General features: G+C 38.5%; 1 protein-coding gene across 8 annotated transcripts in view; it reads left to right on the plus strand.

Annotated features, from left to right (window-relative positions):
- The window catches only part of ADGRG6 (adhesion G protein-coupled receptor G6), a 153,569-nt gene that overhangs the window by 111,055 nt on the left and 23,841 nt on the right, over nt 1-18,673 (plus strand). For 7 of the 8 annotated variants that reach the window (XM_027551724.1, XM_027551721.1, XM_027551726.1 and 4 more), the window contains 8 exons: nt 963-1,103; nt 4,251-4,370; nt 6,900-6,945; nt 7,671-7,777; nt 12,191-12,318; nt 13,070-13,338; nt 14,482-14,578; nt 16,825-17,108. In XM_027551724.1, coding sequence (XP_027407525.1) covers nt 963-1,103; nt 4,251-4,370; nt 6,900-6,945; nt 7,671-7,777; nt 12,191-12,318; nt 13,070-13,338; nt 14,482-14,578; nt 16,825-17,108 — 1,192 coding nt within the window. The remainder of the gene's footprint in view (nt 1-962; nt 1,104-4,250; nt 4,371-6,899; nt 6,946-7,670; nt 7,778-12,190; nt 12,319-13,069; nt 13,339-14,481; nt 14,579-16,824; nt 17,109-18,673) is intronic. The other variant, XM_027551723.1, reaches the window with a different exon arrangement.

Genomic DNA, 18,673 nt, shown 5'->3' on the forward strand with positions numbered 1-18,673 from the left:
ATGGGCTGGAGCCCACCAGGCTCCTCCATCCATGGCATTTTCCAGGCAAGAGTACTGGAGTGGATTGCCATTGCCTTCTCCAGGTATAGAAGGCTAAGAATGACAGATGAAAATGAGACTGAACAAGAAATTCGGGGCCAGATTAATGGAGATCCTCTCTGACCTGTTCAAGTGACACTTCAGCAAATAATTGTCAAGTTCCTCTTATGTACTAGACAGTGTTAGCCACATGGGCAAATGAAATGATTGAAACATCACCCTTGACGTGGGAGAACACCTAAGTGGCTGGTATGTCATGCTTCTTAACTGTGGAGATAATTCAAGATAGAATATTTAAAAATCTGGATATAAGGAAGAACTTTTTTTCTGATTTGGACCAGCGGCTCTTTTGGAGTAATTCTGTTTCGCATTTTAAGAGTTAAAAAGCAGTCAGTGTCAGTCTCATTTCAGGTCCATTTGCAGGAAAACACTCTTTGGCGTGATCTGTGGGTTCAGGAAAAATGATACCCAAGAACGCTCATAAAACTTCAGCTGCTTCCTCAGTGAAAAGATACTCATTCTCAGCAATAAAACAAATGAATTCCAGTCTTTTTTTTTTTTTTTTTTCTGGTAGTTATTTTTTCACAGTGTGTTTTGAGAAAAACTCAAAATCTATTATGTGCAAATCTAATCTTTATACTTAAAAATGTCAACTGATTTGTAGATTTCTTGGTTTGAGTTAAACTCAGTACATTTCTTGTTTTGCCACATTTGTAAAACTCGAATAAGATCCAGGCCTTTGCAAGGGACTCATACTGAGGGCAGAGGCTGGTGGAGGTAAAGAGGAGACCAAGCTGAGTTTTGATGACGGCAGTTACTGTCCTAGGGAGTAACATTATCATTGCAATTTAACTGTCCTAGGGAGTAACGTTATCATTGCAATTTAAAAATATTTACTCAACTGGTGTCTGTGTGTATGACAGATGGATTTTAAAAGTGGACAAATGGATCCTTTGGCTTCTGTCATTTTGCCTCCGAACTTACTAAAGAACCTAAGTGAAGAGGATTCTGTATTAGTTAAAAGAGCACAATTTACTTTCTTCAATAAAACTGGACTTTTCCAGGTAAGTGTTCATTAACTTACTATTTTTCAATCAGAAATAGTTTTCTTGCTTAAAATGAAAGATAAAAGTTCAGGTTTCTCGAAAATATGTCAAGAGGTATAGAAAAATTAATCTACTATATTTTAAAAAGTTATTTAACATAACTCTAAATACTTTATTTCTGATAATCATATACTTATTAATAACATGTGTTCGTTTAAGTTTTTTGAATAAATCAGATTAAGACTTGCGTAATGCAATTAGAAATGCAATTTGTGGAGAAGTTATTATCTCTTATTTCTTTTGTTAAGTATTTTATGCTCTCCAGCAATTTAGATCTTCAGAGTTAAAGAAATTGTCTGCCAAAGGAAAGGTTTTTTTCTTGATTCAGCGGGAAGCACTGTTTACATAATGAGCAGCATTCTTGGCTTTAATCAGTTTTCCCATTAGTATTTCAAATGGCCTTTGGCCTTCCCACATCCCCCGAGTAGCGTGGCATTGTGCTGAGCACATATTATCATTTTTATTGGCATCGTTTCCAAATACTAGTAAGTCCCCTGCCAGCAAACACTGATGACCTCTGGTTGCCTTTGAAAGTACAGCTCATTTTGAGCAGTTTCACTGAGCCTTGTCAATAAAAGTTTTACCTGTTATGTTGAGGATACCTGTGTATATCAAACAGTGTGACCTATGTAAGACAGAGCTGCAAGTTTCAAAGTCAGTAGAAATGTTTTTCACTGTGCTAGGCATCACATTTGGAAGAATGGCAAAGGAGGCTATGGGGAAGTAAAAGGAGGAACATGGAACTGTTTATAGTCATTAACTCGAAACACTTTAAAATGTTATTAGCAAATGCTTTAAGAACAAGCTATATACAATTTTTGAGTAGGAATGTAACTACATGCAATTGCTCTGAAGGATTTAATAGCTACAAACACTTAAAAATGCATTTGTTAAAGTTGTTGGAGACGTGTAACAATGGCACCTTTTAAAATAATAGGAGAGGACTTCCCTGGTAGTTCAGTGGTTAAGATGCCACGCTTCCAATGCAGGGAGCCTGGGTTCAATCCCTGATCAGGGAACTAAGATCCTACACACTTCCAGGTGTACCTGCCAAACCCCAGCAAATAATAATAATACAAAAAAATGCAGTAGGTTTTGGATGATGTGAATAGTGGGAGAAGAGGTCATTGAGAGGAGAGGTGGGCGCTGGAGGAAGTCCTAGCGTTACAAGATCAGTCACTATTTCGAGTCTCATCTTCATCACTTCCTTCTCCTTTGGCATCTCCCAATCCTCGACATTGTTAGGAAACATAAGTTTGGTTTTTAAAGTAAATTTATAGAAGACTGAAAAACATGGAAGGTTCTAATGGTACTCCCCTCAAAAAGGGAACGGAATAAGTATTTTTTTTATTAATTAATTTTTATTGCAGTATAGTTGCTTTACAATGTTGTATTAACTTCTGAAAAGTGAAAGTGTTAGTCACTCAGTCTTGTCTGACTCTTTGTGACCCCATAGACTGTAGCCCACCAGGCTCCTTTCTGTACATGGAATTCTCCAGGCAAGAATACTAGAGTAGGTAGCCATTCCCTTCTCCAAGGGATCTTCCCCACCCAGGCATTGAACCCAGGTCTCCTGCATTGCAGGCAGATTCTTTACTGTCTGAGCCACCAGGGAAGCCTTACTGCTCAGCAAAATGAATCAGCTGTGTATGTATGCATATCCCCTCTCTTTTGGATTGCCCTCTCATTTAGGACAGTACAGTGTATCAAGTAGAGTTCTCTGAGTTATACAGTACATTCCCATCAGTTGTCTATTTTATACATAGTATCAATAGTGTATATGTGTCAGTCTCAATCTCTTTAATTTCTCCCACCCCTCCTCTTTACTGGAAAGGCTGGATATCTCCAAACCATAGCCCCCTTATTGAGAGAGAGAGCACACAATCCTAATAAAAAGCTATATTCTGGGTGCTGAGAACTAGGTAGCATTGAAGGAATCCTGTAGTTATTCCAAAAGGGCTGATTTACAAGCTGTAATAGAGAAATTGAGGAGGTTCAACAAGAAATACAAAGGAAAAGAGAAAGTGATGATAACCTATTGTTCCCAGGCATTTTGCAGCACGGATTCATTAATTTGATTTCCTGACAACCTTAACTTTGAAGTGGTAGCTACAGACACCATCAAGTGTACAGTTGGAGATGGTAGGAGTTCTGGTGGAGTTTTAATCCAGTAGAATTACATTTAGGTTTAGATTAGTAAACACTCAGGCTTCCGTGGTGGCTCAGCTGGTAAAGAATCTGCCTGCAATGCAGGACACCTGGGTTCTATCCCTGTATTGGGAAGATCCCCTGGAGAAGAGAAAGGCTACCCACTCCGGTATCCTGGCCTGGAGTATTCCATGGACACTGTAGTCTGTGGGGTCACAAAGAGTCAAACACAACTGAGCGACTTTCATTTCACTTCACTTTAGTAAACACTCAGGTTTCCTTAGAAGCTCAGACAACAAAGAATCTGCCTGCAATACAAGAGACCTGGGTTCCATCCCTGGGTGGAGAAAATCCCCTGGAGAAGGGAATGGCAACCCATCTAGTATTCTTGCCTGGAGAATTCCATAGACAGAGGAATTTGGTAGGCTACAGTCCATGGGATCACAGAGTCAGACACGACTGAGAGACTTTAGCTTCACTCACTTTACTTCTAGTAAACACTCAGACTGTTGTCATGAACCTGAAAGATGAATTGACTTTTATTTTTCACACCATATTTCCTTGTTATTTCTTTAGAGGAAAACAACTTCATCTACTTTTTATGGTAGGGAAATGATCTAACTGTCTCGCAGCTTTTTATGAGTGTATATTATTTGTGAGTTTGCATTGTTTCAGATGTTAACTGGCTGACATCAGTCACAGCAATCAAGAATGAAGTTTTATGAACATTATCTTACAGCATTGGCTCTAAGGTTCCTTCAATGTATTTATTATAATAAGGGAAATAGCAGAGCTCTTTCAGGAAAGCTAGCAGTTTGATCTTATAAACAGGATGTTCTATAACTGAAGATCTTAAGTGCAAGAAGTGCTGACAGATTGCTTACTTTGGAGCACCAAAATAAAATAAAAGGGTGTACTTCTGACTAATACATTTTTTTTTTTTTTTGTCTTTAAAAGGATGTAGGAACCAAGAAAGGCACCTTAGTGAGCTATGTGATGGCATGCAGTATTGGAAACATTACTATCCAGGGTCTGAAGGATCCTGTTCAGATAAAGATCAAACACACAAGAACTCAGGTAAAGAAAAGCTGCAAACAGCCATGGGACAGAGGCTGACTGTTTCATAGAACTCTGAGGCATTTTTTAAAACTTGGTTAGAAGTAACTTGTACCTTGTCGGGGGCTGTTTTCCACAAAGGGGAAACCAGCTAGTCCGGTAGTCCTGTAATGTCACAGTAGATGGTGGCCATAGGATGGAGGAGGGAGATTTAGTCTTATCTAGGATTCAGTCATCTGAAGAGGAATAAGGGTGAAGGAAAGAGCCACTCCTTTTAAGAAACGACATATGATTTGATGCTTTCAAACCGTGGTACTGGAGAAGACTCTTTAAGAGTCCCTTGGACAGCAAGGAGATCAAACCAGTCAATCCTAAAGGAAATCAACCCTGAATATTCATTGAAAGGACTGATGCTGAAGCCCCAATACTTTGGCCACCTGATGCGGAGAGCTAACTCGTTGGAAAAGATCCTAATGCTGGGAAAGATTGAGGGCAGGAAGAGAAGGGGCTGACAGAGGATGAGATGGTTGAATGGCATCATCAACTCAATGGCCATGAGTTTGAGCAAGCTCTGGGAGATAGTGAAGGACAGGGAAGCCTGGCGTGCTGCAGTCCATGGGGTTGCCAAGAGTCAGACATGACTTAGCCACTGAACAACAGCAACAAATAATTATTGGATTGGCCATAAAGTTCATTCGTATTTTTGTGCCTCTTACAAAAAACCTGAACAAACTTTTTGGCCAACCCAGTACTTCACCTAAATTAGATTTAGACACAGTACACAATTGTGTCATTAAAGGTTTTTGTTGTCTTTTTAAAGTCAAGTGAAAGTTAAAGTTGCTTAGTTGTATCCAACTCTTTGCAAGTATAGCCTACCAGGCTCCTTTGTCCATAGAATTCTCCAGGCAAGAATACTGGAGTGCCTATCCCTTCTCCAGAGGATCTTCCTGACCCAGAAATCGAACCAGGGTCTCCTGCATTGCAGGCGGATTCTTTACCAGCTGAGCTACCAGGGAAGCCCTTTTAAAGTCAAAGATGACTGAAGCTGGGAAAGCAGAAGGGAAATAGGAGAAACAGGAGAGAGTTGACTTATTTTTTTGAGAGGTTAGTGCTTGTCTAAAATCTTGGCAAATGTTGCTTTTTTTTTTTTTTCCTGCTTCATCTGTTTATTTTATAAAATTATGTGGGGGTTCTTATTGTCCTCAGTGGCCTAACCACAGTGTTCCCCTGTTTTATAGAGGCTCCCAGTCACAGTTCGACTGTTAGGCAGGCAGGAAGGCAGGCGGGAAGTGACCCAGCTGATAAGGAGTAAGGCTTGGAATTAAAGTCTACTAAGAATTCGCCTTGCTTTGTCACGGAACCCTCTGAGACTTCCCTGTTCTACCCTTTGGCCTCCTTTGTTTCAGCTCCTTCATCCATAAAGAATTTTTTTTTTTTATCGTGGTAGAATATGTTGTTGTTCCATAGCTAAGTCGTGTCCTACTCTTTGCAACCCCATGGACTGCAGCATGCCAGGCTTCCCTGTCTATCACTGTCTCCCAGAGCTTGCTCAAATTCACATCCATTGAGTCAATGATGCCATCCAACCATCTCATCCTCTATCGCCCCCTTCTCCTCCTGCCCTCAATTTTTCCCAATACTAGGGTTCTTTCCAGTGAGTTGGCTCTTGGCATCAGGTGGCCAAAGTATTGGTAGAATATACATAACATAAAAGTTACTATTCTAACCATTACTAAGTGTGCAGCTCTGTGGGTACATTCACACTGCTCTGCAACCATCACTACATCCATCTCCAGAACCTCTTCATTTTCCCCAACTGAAACTATGTCCCCATGAAACACCTCCCATCCCTCCTCTCTCAGTCCTTGGAAACTGCCTTTCTATTCTGTCTCCATGAAACGGACTACTTTGATATCTCATATAAGTGGAATCATACAGTATTTATCCTTTTGTGATTGGCTTATTTCACTTGGTATTTTCGAGTTCTATCCATATGATAGCATGTATCATAATTTCCTTCATTTTTAAGTCTGAATGATATTCCATTGCATACATTCACACACACAGACACACACACGTTTTGCTTATCTTCATAATGGGTACTTTTGCTGCTTCCATCTTTTGGCGATTGTGAATAATGCTGCTCTGAGCATGGTTGTGTAAATATCTGTTTGAGTCCCTGCTTGTGATTCTTTTGGGCATATACCTAGAAATAAAAGAGAATTTTGAAGATGAAGTGAAATTTTAGTGTAAAGAGCTTCACTAAATGCTTAGAATTGCACTTTACGATGAGACATAATTAGTAACCTGCAGATAAATGGATAAGGTGATGATTCCTCTGGAGCTAGAGTTGATTTCCATTTGAAGTCTGTGAGAGCAAACCCCTTAAACTGCCTGCTGTTCTTGGATTTTATTGCTGTGACTAACTGTGATCTATTCCTTTGTGAAAAGCTTAGCATTTTTACTCATTTCCCATATTCAAATTGTATGATTTTTTTTTTTCATTTATTTTAAACAGAGTTTCACATGTTTATTCTTATGTTAATATAGGCAATGGCTCATCCCATCTGTGCCTTCTGGGATTTGAACAAAAATGGTAAGTTTTAAAACATTGGCTGTCTTAATAACAACTGAATTTTAAACCTTGTTAGACACCTCCATTTCCTTTAATTCCATCTCAGATCAGAGTGAGTCACAATGTAAGTGTGATGGCAACTGAGCTGCAAAATTTAGTTTAGGTAGCTTGGGAAGAGAATTCTTATTTCAGTAACTTTTTATTCATTTCAAGAAGAAATTGGCATACTTTACTTTGTTAGTATGTAACATATTTGGAAAGGAATATTCTTTTCATGGAAATTGACTTTGAAATATATTAAATAAATTACGCATCAATTCATGCATTAATATATTTATGTTAAATATGTTAAATTTAAGTTAAATATATATTTATATAAAATATGATCTACTAAATAAATATGTCTTATAGATATACTCAATATACATACATTAAATAAGTAAAATATATATTCAAATACTTTGAATTTTAAAAATTGACATTTTTGCAGTCTCCCTGAGGAGGCACTTCCATAGGACACAGTTGAAAACCACCACCTAATCTCTATCTGCCAGCTCGCAATAACATCCTGTGATTCCAGGAATCGAAATTATTTTAAGTATTGGCAGTTTTCAAAACAGTATCCGTTTTGCAGATGAACTGCAAGGCAAAAGAGCCTGAGGCCTAGTTCCCCAAGGGAAAGCTCACCCATTCTGGGAAAGGAACTGATCGGCTGTCATTTTCACACTGTTGACTTCTTCCCACAGAAAGTTCTGGATTTTGGAACACTTCAGGATGTGTCGCACACAAAGATTCAGATGCCAATGAGACAGTCTGCCTGTGTAACCACCTCACCCACTTTGGGGTTCTGATGGTAGGGGAGGAATGTCTAAACTCATTTTGAAATGATATAATTGTGGAAGGCGTATTTCTTTTTGTGAGTCAGCCTTTATGGATTATGTGTTTGGGAAATTTTTTTCCTAATAATTTTCATCTATAGCCTGAAATCTTGATTCTTAAATAAGAATCTAACTGGCAGAGATCATATATTTAAAATGTACAAGGTAAGTATAAAAAAGAATACTGTTCCCCCTACCTGCCCCCGCCCCACCTCCCGCCATTAATAGTAATCACAAATAACCTCAGAAACAAGAAAATTACCATGAAACCCTTGAATTAACAGAGAAAGTTAGGGAGATGGGGAGAGAGAAGGAGGGAGGGAGAGAGAGAGAGACAGAAAAGTTAAAGAGGGAGAGAATGTTGGGTTTGACTAGCATGGAAGTGAGCTGTGAAAAGTTTCATCAAAAATTGTCTTATAGTATATTATCACTCATATGTTTGGATGGAACTTTGTACCAGGTACTAGTGATCCAGTTGTGACCCCAAATGACTGCAGCCCTATCTAGAGATCACGCCTGTTAGCACAGACTAGTAACTAGAGTAGTGTGGAGGCCTGCCAGAGAAATGATGGGTGTGACATTTCTCTCACAACTAGACCTTCCTCTCTTTCTTTCCTCCCTTTCTTCCTGCCTTCTTTCCCCTGGCCCTGGTTTTATCTCATTAGCCAGCCTGTCCAACAGTTCTAAGCAGAAATTAGATCGCATCAGTATGTTTTTTCAGCCCACCAAATTTTCAAGAGTCAATTTTCGAGAGTCATACAAGCAGGAACTCGTATGACTTCATCCATAGACTTACGCCTTCATTTTATAATCTGGTATGCTAGTGTTTGTGTAAACATCTTTCTGGTATGAAATACACCGTCCACGTGCAAACAGAGCCAGGTATAGTTTCCATAAAGGGATTAAACCACATTTGTTTTTTAATTGAAGATGGGAATAATGAGTGCCAGGGCAGTAAAGCTTTTCAAATTTGAATCACAGACGTCGGGTTATGCGTATCCAGTCTGTCCCTTGAATCTTACACCCACTTCTAATGGGACTGAGAGGAAGCAGTGAGGGGCTGTGGGGTGCAGTGATTGGCTCATGGATCTCCTTGGCCTATGGACTGATAAATGGCCATTGTCATGAGGCAACCCTGCCCGTTGTGATTTTCCTGACAATCCAGTACTTAAAGCTCTGAAGGATAAGACCATGTCATTTAAAAAGGCTGACAATCATAGAAAATAACTTTTTAACTTTCCTCAAATATTAATGTCTTCATTTACTAAGAGACCATGAAAATGAACAATTAAACTATAACATGTCTTTCCTGAATAATTTTTTAAAATCCTGTTTTCTTCCATATTTGTTTTTTTGAAAAGTGACAGCATCTTTCTTTCATGAAATGCTGATTTTGCATCATTAATCATTTAGGTATACAAGCTTTAGCTTAATTTATTCAAGTATTTAACTGTGTGTGTTTGAGCAGGATTGTGTGTGTTGTAAATCAATATTAGATAAATAGATCGCAATAATACTATTCACTGTTCAGAGATGATTTATGAGTAACCAAAGTTTGGCTTCCCATTACTTTTTTTCAAGTATTGTTTACATTATATTAAGAATTTATAATTATATATTACTTTTTCTGTTGTCATTTGATGAAATAATTAGTTTTACAGGTATAAGGCTATGTGCATTTTTCACTGCTCTCTTTCCATTTTCCATTGTGGCTGCTTTTATAGGATTATAAAGTTCTGGAAGAAAAACTTTACAGAATTTATCTTTTCTGCTCATGCGCCCATATCCTTTCAGCGTTTCCAGACCACTAAGACATTGTTAAGAGTCTTTCTTGGTGTACAAACTCTTTATTCACTTGTGTAAGATATTCCTTGAGTCTACTTTGCCCCATGACACATTCACCATATAAGAAATTAAAAAAACATACCCCAGATTCATACTATATCTCCTAATCTACAAACATATGAAAGTTTTCACATTTTCTGTTACATGTATTTGTAGTAAAACCGATTTTCGTCTTTTTTGACATTAGTATGTTTTCATGTTGGCTAGTTCAGAAGAACAAATATTTTCATATTCTTCATTCTTTATATTCTTCATTCTTTAAAAGTACAAAACAGCATGAGAATTGTGTTTAAATGTGTAACTGTGAAGAGCATTATTTTATTCAATTTACATTTTAAACTGTGGCTCTAATCATGACTTGCAAGTCAACCACAACATCTAACAGAGAGCTGTACATTTTTCAAGAGGTAATAATGAGTCCTTTGGAGGTTCTCAAGATATTTCTCTGCTCCATCAAATCCTGGAGTAACCAGAATTTTGATCGGGGTAACCTACCAGTGAATCAAGTGGCCTGACTCAAACCCACCCCATGTGCCAGGGGAATCTCAGGTCCTCCCAGTGGTTTGAGGGATTCCTGGGAGAGGAGGGTAGGGATGGTCCTCTCTGACCCTGAGTCCCTGTGTCTGCTGAATTCCATCACTTTGTGCATTTCTTGCTATCACACAGGTACTGTTACCTGCTCCTCACTGTGTCAACCAAACCTGGAATTAAGTCCCACTCGTGGTTTCACGTAAATATACACTCATACAAAACAACTTCCTGGAGTTTTTTGTATGAACAGCAGATTTTATCGACATTTTGGTGACAATTAAAGAAAATTAACATTACAGAATGAAAAACCTATAAACTTTTTTTTTTCATAATTTAAGACCTAAAAGTTTAAACCAGATCTTCCATGTTCCTTTTCCAAAAAGGCTCAGTTTTCAAACATCTGTATAGTGGAGCTGCCTTTCTCCTCCATCCAAGGCTTGAGTAGTTGGTCTTAACTCAAGATTTATCCCTAGTCCAATTCTCCATTTAAGGAAGAAAAGAAAGATTTTCCTATTATGCCTGAATTTTTGCAAGTCTGCCTTCTGCACAGTGAAATTAAGGCTGTGTATTCACATGCAAAAATGTTTACTTCTTTTTAATCACAACAACCTCTAATACTTTAAAAAAAATTTTTATTTTCTGCTGTGCTGGGTCTTGGTTGCTGTTGGCGGACTTCTCATTTTGGTGGCTTCTCTTGTTGCAGAGCATCGGCTCTAGAGCGCAGGCTCAGTAGTTGCGGTGCACAGGCACCTCTGCATTGGAATTCCCCTCTGCATGTGGAATTTTCCCGGACCAGGGATTGAACCTGTGTCCTCTACATTGGCAGGCAGATTCTTATCCGCTGGACCACCAGGGAAGTCCAACCCCTAACACTTATAAGTAACAACTTTTCAAGTGTATAAAAATCAAAAAACTATGACACCCCCCCCAAAAAAAAAAAAATTCTTGGTGGCTTCTTATTTATGATAACAGAAAAGGAAAGACCATATATGTACCAAACTTTGCAATGACCACAGTAAGAGCCTCAGCACTACTCTTAGAACTGGGCAGCCACGTGCCAGCCAGCCTCTGGCTGTCTCAGATGAGTCCCACCCTACCAAGCAAAGAAACCAGGGCCCACCTGAGGGCTTGGACACATGGACCACAGTGGCCTTTGTACTTGGGACCCCAGCCCTGCAAATGGTAGGAAGGGTCTGGTTATTTATAATTCAAGACAGTGACCTCCTTTCCAGTTTTTGTTAGGGGAACCAATGGTTTTGCTCTTCAAGTTATACTGATGTGCAAAGAGCTTGGGTAATAGGTAATGATAAAAAACCATGTACAACTCTCTCAATAATGCTACATTTTTATTTCATGGCATGATCCACAAGAGTACAATAAGTGGAAATTTCAGTACAGGCATACCTCGGAGATATTTTTGTGGGTTTGGTTCCAGACCACTGCAATAAAGCAAATATCAAGATAAAATGAGTCATACAAATTTTTGGGTTTCCCAGTACATATAAAAGTTACGTTTGTACAATACTGTAGCCTGTGAATGTGCAATGTCATTATCTCTAAAAGGAAAAAAAAGACAATATAGATACCTTACTTTAAAAAATTTTATTGCTAGAAATTGGTCACCATCATCTAAGCTTCAGTTTATCAAGCAGTGACATTGAAGATCACTGATCACAGGTCAACATGACAAATATAATAACAATGGACTGAACAAGTTTTAAATATGATGAGATTTACCAAAGTGCAACACAGAGACCCAAAGTGAGCAAATGTTGGGAAAATGTCTTAATTCAGAGTTGCCACAAATGTTCAGTTTGTAAAAAGAATGCGGTGTCTGTGAAGTGCAATAAAGGCAAACACTTAAAATGAGATTCGCCTGTATTGATTTACACTGTTGTAGTTAGCCCCTAAGATGGAGTTGGATTCTAAGTGTTGTCATGAAGCTTCTACTAAAACAAAACAGGGTTCTCATGAAAAGAGATTATTACAGCTCTTTCTCATGTTTTTGGTAGGACCTTCAAGGAACTGCTTCACAGTTGGATGCAAAAAACACTAAAATCCTCACCTTCATTACCTATATTGGGTGTGGAATATCTGCCATCTTTTCAGCAGCTACCCTCCTGACATATGTTGCTTTTGAGTAAGTTTTTCTTTTTTTTCTATCTGCCAAATCCAGAGCGGACTGTTGCAAAACATGAATACGAGAATTGTCTCAGCTTTTAAAAAACATATATACACCTTGTGAATCATGTAGGATTCAGTTTTAATGTTCAGATTTCTCATGAGATGTATCATGCAACATGAGTTTCCCAGCTTTAGAATCTTAATTTATAGTTACTATATTTCTATTGATAAAATGTATGTAACCCTGTTACATATGATTGGTATTTAAGTAAATAACAATTGTATGAATTGCTTTTTATGGTAAAAGATGAAAACACTTTTGTGAAAATACAAGATGAAAAAAAGATGAAAGCAAAATAAATCTTATAAAATTGGTTTTGAAACAGGAAGTCTTTTTAAAAAAGGACCCTGACCTCATTAGAAATCAAGAAATTTCAACAAATTTTAGGGAAATTGGTTTTTAACAAAAATATTTTTTCTAATAAATCTAGAATTTTTCCTGGATTAAAAAAAAATCAATCTGTTGTAACCAATTAGAAAATTTGGAAACAGTTTTGAAATTAGATTAGTATTTTTTTTTAAATGTTTATAATTTGCCTGGTACTCTTATATCTTTGGCCCTCCTCGCAGTGGAACCATGTCATAAAGATGGTACTATCTAGGTTATTGCAGAGCTGTATAAGATGTGAATTAACTGCCTGTGCTTAAAAGATCTATTTACAATATCATTCTCATATATTCTATTGCTCCTCCTTTTTTTCCTAAAGAAAATTACGAAGGGATTATCCCTCCAAAATCCTGATGAACCTCAGCACAGCCCTGCTGTTCCTGAATCTCGTCTTCCTCCTGGACAGGTGGATCACCTCATTTCATGTGGATGGACTTTGCACAGCCATCGCAGCCCTCCTGCACTTCTTCCTTCTAGCTGCCTTTACCTGGATGGGACTAGAAGCGATTCACATGTATATTGCTCTGGTGAAAGTATTTAACACTTACATTCGTCGGTACATCCTGAAATTCTGCATCGTTGGCTGGGGTAAGCCTCCTGCATTTTTTTTTCCTGTCCTGGAAATCACTAGGTTCTCATAGGAAAATCCTATTTTGAAAGAATAGGACTGCTAAAAGAAACTTCATGATTGTGAATGATATGCATTTGATATACATAACCGAAGGCAGGGGTGTTTTTAAAACGGTTCCACAGTCCTCACAAAAGTCACGATTAAAGGGGGAAAAAAAAAAACCTTAGCTCTTGAGTCACCACCAACTTATTTCCTGTGTCCAGAGCCAGCCCACCCAAGTCTGAAGAAGCAGCTGGCAGACAGTGGTGGATTTCCATTATATTTCAAAATAGAAAGGCCAGCTCAGACTCTTAACTATTCTTGCCCCTAGACACATGCCCATGTCTTGGAAACCTGAGTGAAAAGGTTATTTTTGTGAGTGCAACCAGAATACTGACAGAATTCTTGCTTTGAACTTCTTACCATGATTCCTCAGCCAGACACGGATGGCTATGTTAGCCTGTTTACAGTCTTCCAATCAGGCTTCTTCTTTTATCTGGGTTCTGTATTGGGGCAGGCATTTTCAAGCTTTATCACAAATCTTTTTCAGATGGCAGGGGGGAAATGAGACATTTGCAAGGTGTTCAGTACCTCCTTAGGAGTCAGTGAAGGCACCTTTCAGGGAATTCAGGTGGGCTAGCATTTCCCTACTGAAATATACATGCAAATCTATATAGATTCTCATGAGAGAAAAGAGATGACTGTAAAGACTTTCTGCCCCCATTGTTTCCTCTCAACTTATTCTTAAGATGTTTCTTCCTATAGAAAGGGGTAGAATGAAGCTGCACTTACTTTCCAACCTGAACCCAGTCAATCTAATGGGTGTCATCCATGAAACTACGTTTTCTGGTGCTATGTTCAGTGTAGGGCAGGTCCTTATACTCTAGTGGGTACCAGCAAGTAAACAGAATACTTAAGATTTAGACTGTTGCTAATTAGAGTTGGATGTTTCATACCACAAAGGGGATTTTATTGTTGTTTTCAACCAAGCTGCCAGTTCTAGGAAATTTGATTTTACAATATGGAGTGTTTACTTTCTTTTTTTCCCCTTGCCATTTTCAGTCTTATAAAGCAATTTCAGATGTTTCAGAAAAGTTTCTGTCATGCTTTTGTTACAACAGGTGTGCCTATCTTAGTTGTGTCCATTGTTCTAGCGAGCAGAAAGCAAAATGAAGTCTATGGAAAAAAGAGTTACGGAAGAGAACAAGGTGATGAATTGTAAGTGACAAAAGTTTGTTGGGAATTTATTTGTGATGAGTATTAGTACTATATGCTTCATTTCCTGAAGTTTAGTGTGAGTTTTCATGCCAATAGTGAGCTTCTTATTTTGGAAGGTTAAGTTGTATTTATATGTCTTTGCCAAGGCCTCTGCTATACCATACATGAATTCAGTTGAAAGCCCTGAACTGTGTGAGCTGCTTTTATGAATGTTGGGCTCTTCTCATCTGGAGTTCAGAAGAAGCCTAAGATTCTCTCTTCTAGACTTAGAAGATCCTGTCTCTTTGAGGAAGTTTCCTAATACTTCCACCTTGTTAAACCACATGCATCTTCCAGAGAGTTAAGTAGCAGCATCAGACAGTGAGGGATTCAGTAACAATATGATTATTGTGTGAAAGTGGAGAGAATGGATCTTGAATAATTTGAAAAATTCCCTTCAGACTGTGAGATTATTGAGGCTAAGATTTTTAAACTGTTCACTTTGGGCAGTTAGTTTTCTTGTATTTTATGTAGCACATAATTAAGTACTCAGTATTATTTGTGGGTTGACTGAATTACTGAATGAATGAAGAGCTTACTCTTGACTGTGATGCCACATTTCTTTGCTCATTTCATGGATGGATATCACTTTTATATCCAGTCAGTATCCAGTCCTGTTCCTTTCTTCCTGGTCCTCCCTTTTATGTTTCCAAAGTAACATTCAAAAGCCCCCAAGAGAGCTAGTGGGAAGTAAAGGATGATCTGGCCTGGAATTTCAGATTCTAGGGAGACTTCCATATAGAAAGTAAGATTAGCTGCAGGGGCAAGCCGTATCATTTGGGGACCTTTAAAATAAGCTATAGTAAAGGTACAAGTCAGTGCATAAGTTCTAAATAAGGGAATATAAAAAGTATGTGAGTCAACTTTTACAGGCCTTTAAGGTATGATTCAGCAAGCTGTTGTGCCATCAACAACTCTCATTAATTGAGAATTTACTATATGCCAGGAATCTTGCCAGGTTATAGGACTCAAAGATGTTCAAGACAGCTTTTGCCTTTGGGATGGTCAAGTTATACCATGGTAGACACAACCTACCAAAATGATGACCATATGCTTTAGAATTTGAAGATTAATTGTCTTAAATAATTCATCTAAATATTTTTGGTACCTAAGAACTTGCATAGTATTAATTAGGTACTGGGGCATCTGCAAATTGCAGTATTTTAATTTTACTTTTAGTACCCTTTAAAATTACTTCCATCTATTTTCAGATATATATCATTCTGAATAGCAAGTATATCTTTCCTCATCTCACAAGGATGTTATGATGTAAGCTTTTCATTTGTGCATTAGAAGCTTCAGCAAAGAATAACAGAGTTATACAATAGGTTGTGCCTCAATTAGACCAATTATATTAATAGGAATTATTTTGTTCCTAATAATGGAATCCACAATTATGTATGTCTTAAATAAGTAAGTATTACTCTTTTCACATAATAAGAAACTTGGAAGAAGGCAATAACCAGCATTAATTTTGTGGCTGAAAATGTTAGGACCAGCAACCCTATAGCTTTCTTGATCTTCCTTTCCTGGATAGAAGATGATGACTACAGCCACAGAGCTTGCATTCATGTTCAAAGCAGAAATAAGAAATAAGGGCTTTTCCAGTCCGTCTGTCAGGAATACCTCTCTTAAAATCCCTTAGTGGACTCTGCTACCATATCATTTTGTAGAACAAAGTCCATACATGCTTAGTCACTCAGTGGTGTCTGGCTGATCTCATAGACTGTAGCCTCCAGGCTCCTCTGTCCATGGGTTTCTCCAGGCAAGACGACTGGAGTGGGTTGCCATTTCTTTCTCCAGAATGTCCACATGGCCACCATTTAAATAACAAAGGAAACTGAGAAAGTTTCCCATCCTCTGGAATGGAGGCCCATAAGAGAAAGGGGATAGATGTGGTTTAGAGTGAGCCAAACAATAATGTCTTCACACCAAGTCAGAGTTTAAGAGGCTACCTTGTTTTCTTAATTGTTGACTTAAATAACTAGGTATTAAGATAATGACTATCCAAAAGAAAACAAAAACAAAAAACTTATGTAAACATCGAGGAAGAAACTCAGGTCCCCCAAATGAAGTGACTTCCTAAAGGGACTTGAAGGGCATTTGAGGAAGGCCCACCTGTAAAGTATGCAGAATCCCAAAGTAAGCCTCTTAGGTAAACAGAGCGTGAGGATTAATCTCTTTCTTTCTGTCTCCTCTCCTTTAAGCTGTTGGATACAGGATCCTGTCGTATTTTACGTGACCTGCGCCGGGTATTTCGGACTCATGTTTTTCCTGAACGTCGCCATGTTCATTGTGGTGATGGTGCAGATCTGTGGGAGGAACGGCAAGAGAAGCAGCCGGACGCTGCGTGAGGAGGTTCTCCGGAACCTGCGTAGCGTGGTCAGCCTGACGTTTCTCCTGGGCATGACGTGGGGGTTTTCTTTCTTTGCCTGGGGACCTTTGAATGTCCCCTTCATGTACCTCTTCTCCATCTTCAACTCGTTACAAGGTAAGATAACTGGTGCGTGCCTACTAAGTCGCTTCAGTCATGTCCGACTCTTTGAAACCCTATGGACTGTAGCCCACCAGGCTCCTCTGTCCATGAGATTCTCCAGGGAAGTATACTGAAGTGGGTTGCCATGCCCTCATCTGGGGATCTTCCCCATCCAGGCATGGAACCCAGATCTCTTATGTCTCCTGCATTGGCAGGTGGGTTCTTTACCTTTAATGCCACCAGAGAAGCCCAAGATAAATGGTACCCGCACCATTTTCTCTTTCATATTTGAACGTATGTGTAGACAACTTCACTTTTGAACAGACGCCATGCTGCATTTCTAAGTCACTATTCCGAGTGCTGAGCACAGTTCCAGGCACAGAGTGGGTGCTCGTGAAAATGGCCTTGAATGAAGTGAAGAGGTAGAATGTTAGTTTATTTGTTTTCAGTGTTGTATATACCAAGCACTTAAAACTATGCCTAGAAGATAGTAGGTGCTCGGTAAATGTATCTTGTTCATGAGTCAATATGAGAGGTGTCCAATGGGAAGTGAAAGGAAGGCATAGAGGCTTTGTGGCTTCTTCACAGTTTGCTGAGTGTTGGTGCTCTTCATGGAACCATGTGGGTGTAGCATTCTTGGCCAGAAAAATCTTTAGACTCTGTCAGGGTCAGAGAAATTCACTTTGATTCCTTGGCTCTAAATATAAATACCAACAATCTAGTTCAGAAATGCTTTTTTTTTTTTTCCCCTAAGATATGGCAGTCAACTCAACAATCTAATAAATGGCTTGTTCTGTTTAGAAATACAAGGTTTCTTTCAAGGAGTTTCCTGTAATGCTTCTAAGTCCATAACACACAACCTAGTGTACTCTAGAGTGAATTTAACTTTTTAAACCATTTTTATTAAAGTATAGTTGATTTACAATGTTGTGCCAATCTAGGCTTTACAGCAAAGTGACTCAGTTATACACATATATACAATCTTTTAAAAATATATTCTTTTCCATTATAGTTAATCCCAAGAGATTGGGTATAGTTCCCTGTACTATGCAGTATGACCTTGTTGCTTATCCATTCTAAATGTAATAGTTTGAATCTAATAACCCCAAACTTCCAGTCCATCCCTCTCCCTCTCCCTCCCCTTTCCCCACTGGCAACCAGAAGTCTGACCTCTATGTCTGTGAGTCTGCTGTTTTATAGACAGTTTGATTTGTGCCATATTTTAGATTCACAGGTAAGTGACATCATGTGGTATTTGTCTTTCTCTTTCGGACTTCACTTAGTATGATAACCTCTAGTTGCATCCATATTGCAGCAAATAGCACTGTTTCATTCTTTTGTATGGCTGAGTAGTATTCCATTGTATATAAGTACCACATCTTCTGTTGATAGACATTTAGATTGTTTACATGTTTTGGCTACTGTGAATAGTATTGCTATGAACATAGGGGTGCATGTATCTTTTTAAATTATAGTTTTGTCTAAGTATATGCCCAGGAGTGGGGTTGCTAGATCACATGGTAATTCTGTTTTTTAGTTTTCTGAGGAATGTCCATACTGTTTTCCATAATGTCCGTAGA

The sequence above is a fragment of the Bos indicus x Bos taurus genome, chromosome 9, assembly GCF_003369695.1.
Source record: "Bos indicus x Bos taurus breed Angus x Brahman F1 hybrid chromosome 9, Bos_hybrid_MaternalHap_v2.0, whole genome shotgun sequence".
Lineage (NCBI taxonomy): Eukaryota > Metazoa > Chordata > Mammalia > Artiodactyla > Bovidae > Bos > Bos indicus x Bos taurus.